Source organism: Bos mutus, chromosome 17 (assembly GCF_027580195.1).
Source record: "Bos mutus isolate GX-2022 chromosome 17, NWIPB_WYAK_1.1, whole genome shotgun sequence".
Lineage (NCBI taxonomy): Eukaryota > Metazoa > Chordata > Mammalia > Artiodactyla > Bovidae > Bos > Bos mutus.
In genome coordinates, this window is record NC_091633.1 from 7,101,884 (window position 1) to 7,118,035 (window position 16,152).

General features: G+C 45.0%; 1 protein-coding gene across 4 annotated transcripts in view; it reads right to left on the reverse strand.

The window, feature by feature from the left end:
* Positions 1-1,500: 1,500 nt before the first annotated feature.
* GRK3 (G protein-coupled receptor kinase 3) overlaps positions 1,501-16,152 on the reverse strand; it is a 121,213-nt gene continuing 106,561 nt past the window's right edge. For all 4 annotated transcript variants that reach the window (XM_070385944.1, XM_070385943.1, XM_070385946.1 and 1 more), the window contains 4 exons: positions 14,479-14,641; positions 11,612-11,748; positions 9,186-9,299; positions 1,501-7,767 (listed from right to left, as the gene is read on the reverse strand). In XM_070385944.1, coding sequence (XP_070242045.1) covers positions 7,606-7,767; positions 9,186-9,299; positions 11,612-11,748; positions 14,479-14,641 — 576 coding nt within the window. In that variant the 3' untranslated portion in view covers positions 1,501-7,605. The remainder of the gene's footprint in view (positions 7,768-9,185; positions 9,300-11,611; positions 11,749-14,478; positions 14,642-16,152) is intronic.

The following is a 16,152-nucleotide window of genomic DNA, read 5'->3' on the forward strand; positions in this document are numbered from 1 at the left end:
ATCAAATCAACTCTATGAACTGGGCATTTTATCCACTTTCCAATGTTATCCTTTAAGAAGAAAAATGTAGAATCTAGTCATTTGGGGTATCTGTAAATCAGGCAAAATGTCTCCTTGCTGTGGCCATCTGCCTCTATCTCCCATTTAACCTGTTAGGGACGAGTTAATGTGAGCCACTAAGTACACTTCCCCTCGTGGGCTTTGTTTCGTGCGTGTCCAAAGCTGCGTACACGAGCACAGAGTGAAGCCTCAGGGGTTACCTGGTCTGTCGCATCCTTGGAGATAACCAGCCTGAACAACTCGGACTGAAAACCTTTTTTCAACCTCTGGTACCTGGATGGTTAGAAAGCGGCCAGGAAAAGAAAGCCTCTCCTTTAGTTCAACACCTGGTTCCTGCCCAGGTAAACCGGCAGGAGCTCTGGGTTCAGAAGGCATGGTCTGAGGGGGAAGATGACATACAGGAGATACTCAGGCTATGTGGGAGCCGCCCTGGGACTGGCGGGAGAAGAGATTTCCTTTTCGCTCTAAAGGTATAGCCGAAGTCCCTCACATTTACCCTTGAATGGAAATTTGGGAGGATATTTTTGGCTAGAATGGCCCTTCAAAGTCATCTGATTCAACTCTCTTAATTTAGGGATGAGAGAACAGAGGACCAAAGACAATGCCCAGTGACCTTGCTGGGAGTAGGCTCCCAGGCTGCTCCCGCTGCTCCTGGGTGCCAAGGGGTGACGGGATCTCTGCAGCTCTCAGGAGTGGGCCTTGGTTACCTACTGCGTCAGACCAAGGGCTCCACCACCAGGGTGCCCTTTGCCCATGATGATGACCACGTGTTCCACAGCTGGGGCTCCTGTCGACTGTTTTGGGAGAGGTTTTCAAGTTGGCAAATACAAATACACTCCATGGGCCAACCATGATGGCCATCTTTCCTGAACCAGTTAGGGACAGGTGTTTCCAGCTCAAGGAGAGAGGTACCTACCTTACCCTCAACCTGTGGACCAACAAGCAGGCTGTCATGCCCAGGCATGCCTGTGGCTCTGGGGCCACGACCTCCTTAAATTTCTGGCTTAAAGTGACACACGCCACGGGGGTCTCTCCTCAGGTCGTTGTGGGAGCAGGGATGAAGGAGAGGCCTTAAAGTCTGGGAGGGACGCCAGGGTCACCCTGAGAGTACACGCAGGAGGCCTGGCTGATCTCCTAAAAAAACTGGAGACGAGACGGACCTCCCGGCTCTCGCAGACTCTTTCCTGGCACCTTTCCATGCCTTCCACAAGCAGGTTAGTCTCCCAAACCCTGACACTGAACTTGGCTGTGCTCCAGCAATCCTTGAAATTGGCAGAAAAAGCTTGTTGGCAGTTCCTTTCCTACAATAAAATCTGCCTCTGTGTGAATTTCCCCCCAAATCAGGATTTTTTACAAACGAAGTCACCTCCTGATAACCAGATAGCTTGATGAAGAAATGTAGGTTTTACCTGGGTGGAAAAACAGCACACCAAAGTTAAGTCTCTTTGTATACAGATCCTTTTTATTGAGGTTTATATAAGTAATTTATCAACAAAGAAAACCAGCCCGCCTGCCCCCCCAAATAACCATGAAAAATGGCGATACTACCCAACAGTGACGTGCCACGCGTGGGGCAGGTGACCTTGGAACTGGCCCAGCATCTCACATGGGAAATGATTTCAGGCTGGTAAACACACACTCAGAGGAGGCTGTGACCTCTGCTGGCGCGAGCGATGGGAAGAGAAAGAAAACCAGATAACAGGTACAATCTTTAGATTTATAAAATCGAATTCACTGACCTCTTTTGGTATAGCAATGCACAAGAAAAAACGATTTATTTCTTCAAAGGTGTTACCCTTTGGCCACAAACAGAACAAATATGTGACCGCATGGATGGTTATGCAGCAGGGGACACAAGGAGAGAAAAACGTCAGCGTGTGAGGACGGGCCCGCTCACCCCTCACAGGGACCCATCTTCATTCTATTTCACATGGACCCCTCAAAGGTCTGCTCAAGAATAAGACCTCTTGCAAAGTTTTAACGGTGGACAAGCCCATTTCCCAAATCATTTTGAATTGGTGAGGTGGGAAGAGTCACGTTCGAAGGAGCTGCTCCCAGAAGTGCTGCTTTTAAACCCAGTCGGCCATTTTCTAAAGAACGTGGAGGAAGAGGCTTCCATTTAGGTAGCTGATGAATCAGGTGCTATGGTCAAATCTTGAGGCGACGGCAAGACTGGTTGGGTGATTTGGCACAGGAAGAGTCAGAAGTGATGTTCTGCAGGTGGACTTCGGCTCCTGAAGGCTGGCCATACGAGTACCTACCTGCCCTGCTTGCTGGGGCCCCTACATGCTGCTGCGAAATCGACATCATGAGGAGAGGACTCCGACATGCTTTCCTGAAGCTCTTCTATGGTGGAGCTGGTCTAGAGTGGCGCGTTCGGGGAACCTGTCCACAAGCTCAGGGCCTTCAGAAGAGGTAGATGACAGCAGTACTTCACGGCAAGTGCACGGTCAGATGTTACCCAAGAAGGGCACGTGCCTCTCGGCACAGGTCTGAGGGTTAGCTGTTGTTGAAAAAAGTCTGCGGCCGTGAGAAGGGATGTCCACCCCACACTGCTATAGGCTTTGTTTCCATTTTATTTTGTGAACAGAACAAAACAAAATGAAACAGAAAGGAGTGTGTTTTCTTAAATAACAAACTATACAAATAAAAAGGAGCAGAAGCAGTAAGCAATGTTTTTGATGAGAACAAAGAAAGGGTTCAATAAATAATATAAAATGCTTTTGTGCTAAAATAGAACTCTTGTTTTTATATATATATATATGTAGTTTGGCATCTTAATGTTACCCAGAAAAAGCCACATCTATTAGTTAAAACATAGAAAAATACAAACAATAAAACTTAAAAAAAAAAAAGGCCAGTGCTTAGCTTATAAACCATATATAAAATGTACATCATGGAATATATCAACTGAGAAACAAGAAGTTGAATTTCAAGTCCTTTGAAATATGAATACATGATTAGAAATATTTCTCCCTTCCCTACCCGCACATGAGACACATTTTATGTTAGGAAAAAAACTAAAGTGGAAGCATAGTTATCAGTTTTTCAGAGATGACTTTGAGATTTTTTAGGTATAAGAGAGTTTACGTAAGAACTTGAGTTATTTAAGTCTAAAATGAAGAATTAAATTTTTCCTATATATGGTTTTGATGAATGCATATACTGTTAATCCATTTTCTGTAACGTGTGTGTGCGTGTTTTAATAAAGGCAATTTAAAATTCAGGGTGCTACATTTATCAGTAAGTGCTAACCCAGCCATGTCAGTGAAGTGGCCGGTCACTTGTGTCCCCATTGCCAGAGTTGGGCATCTCTGTCACTCTCTTGTCAGAGAATGGCTCTCTTAAGTCTTTGAGGATGAAGGAAATCTAAAGGCCATTATGATTCGAGGAAACCAAGAAGTATCATTTTAGAGTTCAATTCATTCATTCTACAGTAAATTTTTTAAAATGTGGCCTGGATACAAAAATTCTTATTAACATGAATTTAAATGATTAATTCTTTAAAGCTTCTCAAGTCAACCCGATGCAGGAGGAAAAATCATATTAGAACTTTAGGGGAAAAAAAAATGTTTTGAAAAGTTAAAAACTGTTAGAGCTCACTCTGCCTGGCTCAGGCGGCAAGCCTCGTCTTGTTATCGGCGGGGAATTACAGTAACTTCAGAGCTTGGGCGGCCACATCCCCACCTGACCTGCAGGGCAGGGCACTGACAGCCACCCACACCTCCACTCTGGCCCCCTGCTTGGCTGCCAGACACACACAGCCAGCCAGGCAGCAGCTCTGGGCTCCACATGACTTTCCCGGGATGCTGGATGACAAACAGGGGCAACCTCAAGTCCTGGTGGAAAGCAAACAGCATCTTGTAAGTCCAGAAGCTCCACAGTCAAAGAGACTGAGTCTTACAAGAGTTACTATTCAACTCCTCTTCTAAGAGGAGGTCAACCCTGAAGCCCCAAGTTTAACTGTAACTTCCCTGGTCCTTGATGGTGTAAAGAGATGGGTTTTTACCAGCAAATACACTCCCTTTTCTCTTCGCCCCACTTCTACCAGGATTTCTCAGCATCTGTCACAAATTTGAATGAAAGCTGACTCCTCTCTGGGTACAAAGAACACACCCATCCCCTGGCAGGCGAGGCGTTCACTCCTCAAGTATCTCTGAATGACACACACACTTCCCTGAATGTAAGTGAGAAAAATCACAACTAATTAAATCACGCAAGAAAAGTTTTATCTTACACTAACACATTGCAAAAATTTTTTTAACAGATTTACATCAAGCAAAAAAAGTCCAACTTTGAGAATTTTCTTTTCTTCTTGATGGGTTAAAATTTTGAAACGTTAGAAAAGCCAATTCCACAGAAAAAATCAAACGTTGTATTGGATTGACTAAACTATAAATTCCAAAAAAAAAAAAAAATCCTCAGGCGGGGCTGGGGAACACACTTTGATCTTCAGAGTTAAACCACATTGTCAATTGGTCAATGACATTTTTAAAAAATGACCAGTGAGGGTCTTCAAACAATTGTTGCCAGTGTCTGTACCCAGTATTTCAAACTGCAAATCAAGGCGAAACATTGTGGCTGTTGCCCTATTTACTTCTCCAGCTTTGTTGCTGTCTTTCTTGAGCAGAATGCTGTCTTTCTTCTTTTTACATACAGAACTTGAAGTTGTCGTGTCTGTGAATTGACCAGTTAGAGGCACAAGTAGTGAAACGGTCTCCTTAGCAGTGAAACAACAGCTGGTTCCTAGCAGTTTTGCTGAAAAATCATACTTAAACATGACAGAGAAGGAAAAAACCATGAGCCCCAATGACATAAGGGGATAAATGCACCAAGGAGAATGTTAACAGGCCAAAAAAAGAAATAAATAACCTCGGATTCTCCAAAGCTTTTAATTCACTTCATAGATGTCGCATAGCAGCATAATCAATTTTTAGGTTTTGCTTTAATGATCTCTTTGATTTATGAAATAGAGACATTGTTAACATAATTTTATAAAAATATCAGCTTCGACAACTTTCTCCAACAACGTTAAAACATCCCAACCATATCTAAAATAATGATAGTACTTGTGCTCAATTCTATCCTTTTGAACAGTCCAAACGTAATTACAGCCACACCTGAAGACCTAAAGCAGCCACGTATACCAAGTCTTCCAAAAACAACCGACTTCTTTGGCCATGTGGGTACCAAGTGCTGGCACAGAAGGGTCCCGGAAAAGTCTTCCATCTGGCAGTAGAGACACGTACCCCATCAGAATGGCTGCACGAATGAGTTCAGGAGGAAGACTGGCCTCTCCAGGGGTGTCAAACTAGACCCCAACACAACCCAGGACCCGCCCTAAAAAAGCCACTCATCCTAACCTCACAGAGTACTTTTAATAGATGACGTCCACATGACACTTCTCAGCCCTGTTCTTATCCATCCATCTCGAGTTGAGGAAGTGTGAAAGTTTACTTGGAATAAATCTGAGGCAACAGGGCTTTCGGAATGTTTCCAATTCATTTTTCTTTTCCAAAGAGAAGATGACCTTATGTTCTGGTCCAGAGCTTAAATGATATTTTCAGAGATGCAAACTGGCATAGCTGGTGTCCTGGGTACGCAATGTTGGGACGCTAAGCCCAGACCCCTGAGGAATCCGTGTACCTTCTCCACGAGAGGCTGCATCTCTACTCTGTCCGGCAGAGGCGCGAGGCTCAGCAATTTCTAAACCGTCATTTACTCATCTCTGAACTGTAAGCGCTGAGCACACGTGCGCTTGCAACAGAGCCACTAACAGCAGTGGTGATGGTGACAGACAATCGCTATGGGAAGATGTTCACTCGTCATGAAGTGCTTTTCCATCTCCGTTTTTTTGTTATTTCAACTTTTTTTTTTTAAATAGAATTTGAATACTCTTCTTCCCTTTTAAATCAGGAGAATCCATGTAAATAGTAGGCCCCAACTTCTACACTGCAAACAGCAGAGAGCAGAACATGTATATTACACTCCAACTAGCAAGTGAGATAAATAGCAAACCTCGCAGTCTCTTTTCCAAGGTAATTCCTATGAAACAAAAGGCTCTTTCAGTAATTATCTTCCCAAACTCTCAAGACGTCGTTTCGTTAAGAAGGACTGACTTTCCCAGTGAGCACGGCACACGAATGTAAACACAGAGATTTGGAACCACTAAAAATATCGAGGACAGGATACAGATAATTACGATGTCAAGTTATTTATATTGTGAGTAGTTGACTTGGAAACAGACAATAAAAGTGCACTAAGAATAGGACAAATATGTTGACTTTGAAAATTACTGTTATTATTTTTAGTCTGATGACACGGAGGACATCACTGGGAAACACACTGGGTTTTAGAACCCAGCACTTATTTGAGGGCTGACACCAACCCCGGGGAGAGGACGGCCACTGGGCCCCAGCCACTGCTGTCACAGGGCGGCCCGTCCGGGCCCGGGATCACTAATGACAGTTGAATGACAGCACAAGTTCAACATACACAGTTAACCCCATCTGGCACATTCATCTTCGGCATTCCTTTCTCAATAAAATTCATTTTAAATTATACTGAAATGTCAAACACAGTTTCTTTCCTTGACCCATTCATTACCAAGATGCTTCCTGAGGTCAGGCAGAGGGAACCAGAGGTGCTGGGTCACATGACCGCTTCTGTCCAAACCCAAGACAGGCGCCCCCCTAAGGCGGTCCTGGGCACCCAGACACAGGAAAGTGCTGTGGACTTGGAGGGTTTTGAAAATAGCTATTGCCTTGAGATGTAAACCGCCACTGCCTCTCTCGTAGAGCCACTGCAAACCTTCTGAAGATCTATGATCTGATGCCTCCAGAGTTGAGTGCTCCCACACCCTCAGGGGGTAGGGGTGGGGTCGGGAGCAGGGTCCTCAATCCCCAGCTGCCTAAGCTCCCTGTCACAGGCAGGCTGGTACCCGTGGGTGCAGCACCCATGGGGAGGGCCCAGGTGCAACCCTCTAAGAAAACTTCTGCAGCTTTCAAGCCCTGGAGAATGAGAGACACCCCCGGGGTGGCCTGCCATCCCCCTAGTAGCACGGAGCAAAGACAGTCAAACCCAGGAGCAGCTGTTGATGGACAGAACGTGGCAGTGCAGGGCAATCTGAACAGCAGACTGCTCGACCCCATCTTAGCAAGTCTGAGATACGCTTGACAGCGGATGTAAAAAGTGCCGTGATCAGTAGGAAGCATTTCAAGTTCTAGGTTCACCCATAACCAAAAGAAACATATGGCAAAGCAGGAGAATTTCATTTCTTCAGTAGTTTCGAGGACAGAGAGATGCGATGGTGGCAGAAGGCCCTTAGGAGGGAGGAGGCGCCCCGAGCCTGACGGTGGTCACCACTCCTAGTAGAAGTATCTCGGAGTCCTGGCCCCACCCCAGCCACAGAGCACCCCAGAGGGGAGCGACTCCGTCTCTCACCCTCACACTTTTCCCCAAGGCTGCACTCTGAGGACTGAGCAGCCCACGTGGACTGCCCGGAGGAGGTGCTTTCTCTCAGGACCCTTCCCATCGGTCAGGGGTTCAGAGGCCGTTGCTGTTCCTATGGCAGAGGGGAGGCTTTGAGAGTTCCACGACGGCTGAGCGGGATTTGTTGAGGAACTTGGGGGCTCGCCGTAGCAGCCGCTGGGCCTCCATGAATGTCTCCGTCAGCTCTTTCTTCCACTGCACAAACTCTGGGTCACTCTGAGGGCAAACACACGGAGGGGAGGAGTTGGGACAGTGTCGCGGCTCTGCTGACCAAGTGGAAGCCTCTGGCCAGTCCAGATGGCCTCGGAACCCCATAGGGAAAGCACACTCCATGTCCCTCCCCCAGGCCAGTGAGGAAGGAGGGAGTCACACAGAGACTCCCCCAGGGGCCCCTTGCTCAGAGGAGGGACGCCGCCCTTCAGAGGAGCCTCATACAGCCCCACTAGGAGACTTGCTGCCTTGACTTTGTAGAGCAATCACCTGTGATCTCTGATGTCTTACCACAACTTAAGTCTAGAAGATAAAATGAGGAATTGGCTTTTTCTGGCCGAGCTGCATAGCACATGGGATCTCAGTTCCCCAGCCAGGGACTGAACCCGCGCCCCTGCAGTGGAAGCGCGGAGTCGTAACCACTGCACCACCAGGAAGTCCCCAGGGAGGGGTTTTCCCAAATTTAAGAAGCACCTTCACGTGTGTAGTGATGCCAGGAAGTAATTAAGCATATGTTTTTCTATCAGCTACTGGTTTAGCTCTTTAGACATGCTCTCTCCCTCTACACACACACACCCCACACCCCCACCCCAGCAGAAAAGTGTTGAAGTCATGAAATAAACACATTTTTGTATCTGCTACTGCTCTCTTTCTTCAAATATGCTCTTTTTTCACACCTCCACACCCTCCCTCAATACCTCAGTAGGTACGTGTTCAGGAATTAAGTCTGGGCTATGATAGAACTTCAGGGAAAGAAAAATGGCATTTCCCTGTTGACAGTTATTTGGGGATCTTATGTTTACTTACAGAGAAGGCAATGGCACCCCACGCTAGTACTCTTGCCTGGAAAATTCCATGGATGGAGGAGCCTGGTAGGCTGCAGTCCATGGGGTTGCTAGGAGTCGGACACGACTAAGCGACTTCACTTTCACTTTTCACTTTCATGTACTGGAGAAGGAAATGGCAACCCACTCCAGTGTTCTTGCCTGGAGAATCCCAGGGACGGGGGAGCCTGGTGGGCTGCCGTCTAAGGGGTCGCACAGAGTCGGACAGGACTGAAGCGACAGCAGCAGCAGCATGTTTACTTAAACACAAACCTCAATTTAAACATTCTGAAAGAGCAGAGCAGATCTGGGAAACTGTGGAACAAATGCAATTTGAGGCCCCTATTAATTACTGGATGGTTTCCAGAGAGAGGGTAACCACGTTATTTCCTATCCTTCCTCCTGTCATCTTCTAAGAACACTTCTTTTAAAATAATTGTTAATTTGCCAAAAACTTGTATCTTCTGACTTTCTTGCTAAGTTTGTGAGTGATGAAGCATGGACTGAGAAAATGTTAGATAGGCAGGCAGGCATCTTTGCTGAACGTTTACATAATTGTTGTAACTTTTACCCCTGTGGAAAATGCAAATGAAGACTCACCTCACACTGCAAAACGAACTGCTTCCCTCCTTTTATTCTCAACAAAATGCACTTTTTGTCTTTAATCTGAGTTTCTTCCACGGACACAATCTGTTCCATTGTCAGTAAACTTTGCTGTTGGTAAAAATAAGAGATGATGAGTCACTTCACTTATTATTGTGTGAATTTTTAAGTTAATAAATCATACTGAAAACTACCAGCTCAGATAAAGTAAAGGAAAAAAAAAACCAGCCATTTTTCTTTCTTTGATGATATTCTAGAAGTGGGGGAGAAACAACCACAAGGGAAACGCACAAAAATTCAAAATATCTCAAAGAAAGCTGCGAAGAGAGAAATACCTCTATGAGGCAGAAAGCAAAGCTGTTCCCTAAGCACAGTACTGATGTGGGGATGAGTGTGGATCGCACGTGCCTCTCCGGTATCACACACTGCCCTGGACACAATCAATCCTGCTGTGAGGGAACAATGATGCAATACACATGATATGCAGGAGCCAGAGGGGTGGCACTGGCTTTGAATCCGCAGCTCAGGAAACGTTTGGGCATGTTAGCTTGTAAGCAACGGCTGTTCTGATCATATCGAAATGATGCTATAAACACAGGTGATGTGCAGAAAAGATGGTCCCTCTGGGTCCATGGCATCATTGCTTCTGGTGAGTGCCACAGTGACTCTGAGCACCTTACCATTTTATGTTTTTTGGGGTAAATACTCCAGGAATCCTAAATGAAAAACAACACCATCATAAGCTCACATTTCTTTTCTCCTGAGTTAAACTTACGAATCTACCCAAGCACATGACATAGCTTCATGAATCGACACTAAACATTCTTTTAAAACCAAGGTAATTTGTCACCTTGTCAGCCAATGGTAAACAAAATAAGATTTTTTTTTTTAGTTTTTGTATATTCTGAAAAATGAGATAATCTCCTTTCAATGTGTACAACAGTGACTTACTAAGGCCACTCACTAACTGCAAATAAACATTATATAATGACATATGTATGGATTAATACTAAAGTGCATTATAGAATTACATTCTGCAATGTAAAAAATACACATGTAATATTATATAAAATATAATTATATACACATATTTTATATGTATATTTTATATTACACAACTAGTACCTGAGTTATAACTGAGGATCCTCCCAAAGAGTTTCCTTAATCTCAACCCAGATCCTGGCTGCATTGATTTTTAGAAGATGACTTCTATGGGACTAGTAGTAGTGAGAAGATTCTGCTCATTTGTAGAGAATGTGGTCATACTCAGGCAGCAGTCACTCACAATCAAATGGCATCTTCACCAACTGGGATTTGCAAAACTCATTCTGAAGCCGAATACACCAGGTGTGGGCTCACCGCTGGTGGGCTCCATGCTCCAGGCAAGGGGAAGCCATACTCTGATACACCCACTACATTTTTCACAGTTGGGACTGCTGTCCTGCTTACGATGACCAACCTTCCCTCTCCAAGAGCAGAAACCCTTCCTTCCACGGACATGAGCCCATGGCTCTTCACACAGCAGGTGTTTAATAAATGCTGAACAGCCTCCTACCAGTGATGGCAGGGATCAGAAATTTCTTTCTTCTCGTTCACAAACATCAGCCCTTGAAAGGACCTCACAGGGCTGCCGTACCTGTCTTCCTGTCTAATTGGATGAAGCCCACTTCTAGTCTTCCAGACAGGTGCGGCAAAGCAGGAGGGTCAGGTGCTCTGACCTCAGTGCCAAAGCTTCTTGGGCTACACCAATGACCTTGTTTCACCTGACCCCGACTCGGGAAGGCCTCATCATGGAGACAGGCAGAGCTTGGTCAGAATCACTCCTCCCCCAAACCTGTCCCTGGGGCCAGACCTTCCCTCTCTAAGCCCTGGTTCTCTTTTTGTAAGGGTTGGACCTCTAAGGGTGCTGAGCAAATTGAATGTGTGTGTGTGTGGACAGTACCTGGCCCAAGAGAAATATGCAAAAACTGTGGTAGTTGGTACTATTCCTTTTCTTTTTACTATTAATTTTTATTGGAGTATGGTTTGCTTTATATTGTTACCATTTCCACGTCTCCCCTTCCACAGATGAGGAAACTGAGGCTCAGGCCACACAATGTGCTTCTGAGTCCCAGAGACGTGAGTGGTGTGTCTGAACACCTCTGGCTCCAAAGTCCCAGTTTTTGTCCCCTTTTGGGATCCACCCAATCGCTACCCAGCCTTCCGCAAACCTGCCTGCTCTGATTTCCCTGGATGGCACATTCTATTTTCAAGGGGTGCCAAATCCTTCCTTGATTCAGAGGAGTCCGAGAGTCTGAACGTGAGAAATCTCACGTATACAGGTTAGAAGAGATACACAGAGCACAGGCAGAGATTTTACAAAACATGCCAGCGATACAAAATCACCATGGAAACCGGCGCCCGGGCCAATGCTACAGACTTACTCGCGACTCGCCTTCTCCTCTCCACTCAAGTCTGTTCGGAAAGAGGTAAAAATAGCGGCGCTGCCACTGGGTCAGGAAAGGGTTCCCCAGCTTCAGCATGTACCCGTGCACGATGCAGTCTCTTCCCAGGGCGTAATCTGGGGCACAGAACACAGCGGAGCGTTCAGCGGGGTCGCAAACAGAATGCCCGTAGGCTTCTCAGAAAAAAAGAAGGACACGCTTTCTGGAAAAAGAACAAGTTGCTATAAAGAGAACACTCTATAGAAATCATTACTTTCGCTTTCAAGCACACGAAAGAACAAGCTTCTTCAGCTCTCTACTCACATGTTAGGTGGCTGTTTCTCCATATTCTGATAAATTCAAGATGCTCCTCTATCGCTCTGAGAGGGTAAAAGCTTGTCTGCTAACTAGTTTTTTGATTAAGCAGGGTGACAACTGGGGAACAGACGCTGATTATACTGTGCCTAAAGCACCTTTACCTTTACATGACACTGGGGTTCTCCCTTTAACGGTCTATTAAAAAGAACAGCAGAGAGGCTTCTTTGTCCAAAGAAACCAAAGCAACACAAGGATCAAAACTATTCTTTCTTTCACTTAAGGTTGTAATTACCCTTCAAATATATGGTTATGTAGAGAGACCAAGCTAATTCGGGCTCATGCCAAGTTCTGATTATATTTTTACAGCAAAGTATTGTCTCGAAAAAAAGGTCAATTTTAAGTAGCTTGCTTTGCCTTCCTTAGAGGCTTTGGTGATCAAGCTAAAATCATTCATTCATTCATTCATTCATCACTCACTCAGTCATTCAGCTATGAAGGCAACGGATGAATAGGTGCTAGGCACAGTGGTGAATAAAAGAGACAAAAGTCCTCGCCTTCAGGGAGCTTACACTCTTAGTTGGAGATTCATGTGATAAATAAGCAAAACCCACGCTGTGTCACGTGGACAAAAGCAGGAAGGGGATGAATGGAAGAGGGCATGGCCAGAGGAGGGTTCACGGTGATGAGGTGTGGTTCATGGAGTCGCCAGTTTAACGGAAAAGGTGTCTGAACTTCTCAAGTATACTTAAAGTGTAAGTCTTCTATTTTTACTTCAGAGATCTAAGCCTAGACTATATTTTTGTGTAAGGGTGACCTCTGAGATAGTCAACCAAGACCTGGTTATATCAAAATTACTTCATATATTTGAAGATAAATTCATTGTTCTGCTAGATGTTCTAATTGCTGCTGCTGCTAAGTGACTTCAGTCATGTCCGACTCCGCGAGACCCCATAGACGGCAGCCCACCAGGCTCCTCCGTCCCTGGGATTCTCCAGGCAAGAACACTGGAGTGGGTTGCCATTTCCTTCTCCAATGCATGAAAGTGAAAAGTGAAAGTGAAGTCGCTCAGTCGTGTCCGACTCTTAGCGACCCCATGGACTGCAGCCCACCAGGCTCCTCCGTCCATGGAATTTTCCAAGCAAGAGTACTGGAGTGGGGTGCAATTGCCTTCTCCGTGTTCCAATTGCAGCTCTAGTTAAAAGACTGCACTTCAACAATGTCATTAAGATGTGTATTTTTGTTTTCTGGGTCCAATCTGTCAAGATTCTAGTGACATCATGGGTCTCCCTTGAGGAACTACTGAGGCTGTAATTTCCTGTGTAAAATCCATTCTGGAAAACGTGGTCTAGAGTGATCTCAATGGACCCACTTCTCTAAAGAACAGCTTAGAAATAAAGCCCCTTTCCCTGCAGAGTGGAGGTGAGCAAGGTTAAAGGGCTGTCATGCTCCTTTGGTGCAACTCAGGTGACTTTCAGCTAAGGAGTCATTCACCTGGGATGGAGGACACTTTTCTAAGTAGGTGATAAATCCTTCTAGGAACCACCGACAAGACCCAGGAACCCTGCATCAAGATGCCCCAACCAAAGCAAGCATAATTTGAAATGGTTTCTGATCATTCTTACTATATGTTAACCTCAGGAAGGTCTTTGCTTAGAAGTAAAACCAAAGATATCTTAATCACTAACCACAACAAGTTTAAATCCAAAATCCATTAAGTCTTAGAAAAATCAAGACTGCCAATATTTGGTGAATCAAAAATGACCAATGTATTTAATACTGGATGTGATGTACTGTCCTTTGGAAACCCTAGCAGGTCACTCAGATATGGCCAATAAAACTGTGGTTTGCTCACTCTTTAATGCCGTTTGTAATGTGTATACTCGTGTCTCTTGACAAGAAACATGTAATACTGAGTTCCGCACCACCCTTTTTGGGGCCCAGCAGAAAATGAAAATGCAGGTTCCTTGTTAAAAAATTATTAAGAACCTCAAGATGGTGCCAGCAGAGCATTAACTTGGGGGCGGGAGGGGGGTCCTAATGATACCACACAGGCAGGCCAGACGCCCATGAAGCTGGCCGTGTTCTCGACACCATCATGCTTACCCTTTAAAGGAAGAAAAGCTTCCAAATTGGCCCTAAAACACTCCAAGATAAGAAGGCAAGAGTATTGACAGAATACTGCTGACAACCTCTATACATATTACATGTGCGTGGACTAAAGACTCTGAAATATCAAGAATATATATACTTACATATGCATGTGTAACTGAATCACTGTGCTGTGTACCTGAAGCTAACACAACATTGCACATCAACCATATTTCAATAAAAATTTAAAAATAAATAAAATAGATAAAGACAAACGACTCTGCAATATCATTTCATGCTGAACACTCCTCGGCCAGGTAAAATTCAAACAACTGATGGCATTCCCCTCCCTCTCCCACGGCTGGAAAGGACTTTATGACCCAGATACTGTTTTCTGCTTTACGAGAGATCTTGAAAATTCATTGCGTTAGAAATATCTTCAGACACACTGGCTATTTTACCTTCTTCGTGGCCAAGCTGCTTATTTTTAGCTCTCTTCCTGGCCTCGATTTTATCCGTGTCTGCATTTACTGCTTCATAAACTGTTTCCGCCACTTCCTGCTGCCAGCGCTCAGAGATCACCAGAGGGAAGTTCTTGTAGAGTTCTTGGTCGCAATCAAGAAGCTTGTTATTTTAAGAAATCAAGACATGTATGATTTGACATGCTTACAAAGGCAACAGATTCCAAAGCACGGTAACTGCGTGTGAGAAGATAATGAGGCGACAGGCTATAACCATTAGGAGACGACTTCTCAGCTGTCATAAACCTCTGCTGATGACCGTCAAGCAGTCAGGCATATACTATACAACACGGAAAACACAGCCAGTGTTTCATAAGGACCGCAAATGGAGTAGAACCTTTCAAAACTGCGAATCACTACCGTGTACAACTCTAAGCTATATAATATTGTACATCAACTATACTTCAATAAAGTTTTTCTAAAGAAAAGGAAAATAAAACAAGGACAATCCAACCACTGGGGCCCACCACAGCGATACGTGATACGGACACTCCACTCCCAGCCCCGTGTCAGTCAGGTTCAGGCCAGTCTTCTGCAGCATCCTTACTTCGTTTTTGCCAATGAAAAATTAACACGTACAGGGTTTTCTATAAAGTACTACAAGAATCTGGCAATAAAAGAAAATTTCAATTATAGTGAGGCTATTCTATTCATGGGATTTCCCAGGTGGCGATAAAGCTAAAGAATCCATCAGCCAATGCAGGAGATGCAAGAGATGCGAGTCTGATCCCCGGGTCGGGAAGATCCCTTGGAGAAGGAAATGGCAACCACTCTAGTATTCTTGCCTGGGAAATCCCAAGGACAGAGGAGCCTGGTGGGCTACAGTCCATGGGGTCACAAGGAGTTGGACATGACTAAGGGACTGAGCACGCACACACTTTTTATTTGTAAAGACAGGAAAACAGAACTGTATGGTTTTAGAGACATCAACAAGGGAGAACCCAGGAGGGCTCTCTGCTCTGTACCCACCCTCCATTAATCTGGAAAGTGAGAAATACAAAAAGGTCAACCAGGCTGAATTTACTGTTCAGCCCACGAACCTTCCAACGAATCCACGTTGAACAGCAGGATTAATCTCAAGACACGTGGAGAGTTTAGGCAACTTGGCCTTTTAGAGGCACTATAATAAAAATTACACTTAATGACAGCATCTCTCTGCCAAACTATTACTCAGAATTCTTCATTCTTCCTCCTAAATGAGGCTGTGCTCTGAAAGCAAGCTGAGAAAATACTTCTTCAGATCTGAGTTACAGTTTTGTGGCAGAAAGACAAGCGACCCTATTGATAGAAAATAATAGGCCTGTCTCTCAAAAGCACAGCTCTTTCTAGAAGCTTGACTCGCTCATTCCCTTGCTTGAGAGGTGAGTACAGGAGAGAGATTACTATAGGCAAGTCACTTAGAAGGAAAATGGAAAAAGACTGAGGGTGAGGCTCTGGCCCACAGGCCTTTGGCGTATCCCTGAACCGCTGGGAGAACCTGCATCCAGGTCCCAACGGGGATGCTCCCCAACTGCCCTTATTGACCTGTTACCCCAAAGTGAAGATTCTGAGGGCAAAATGTGTACCCGTTTTCCCTTTCTGCTTTCTTCAGATGCCCAAACCAAGCCGGGTGCT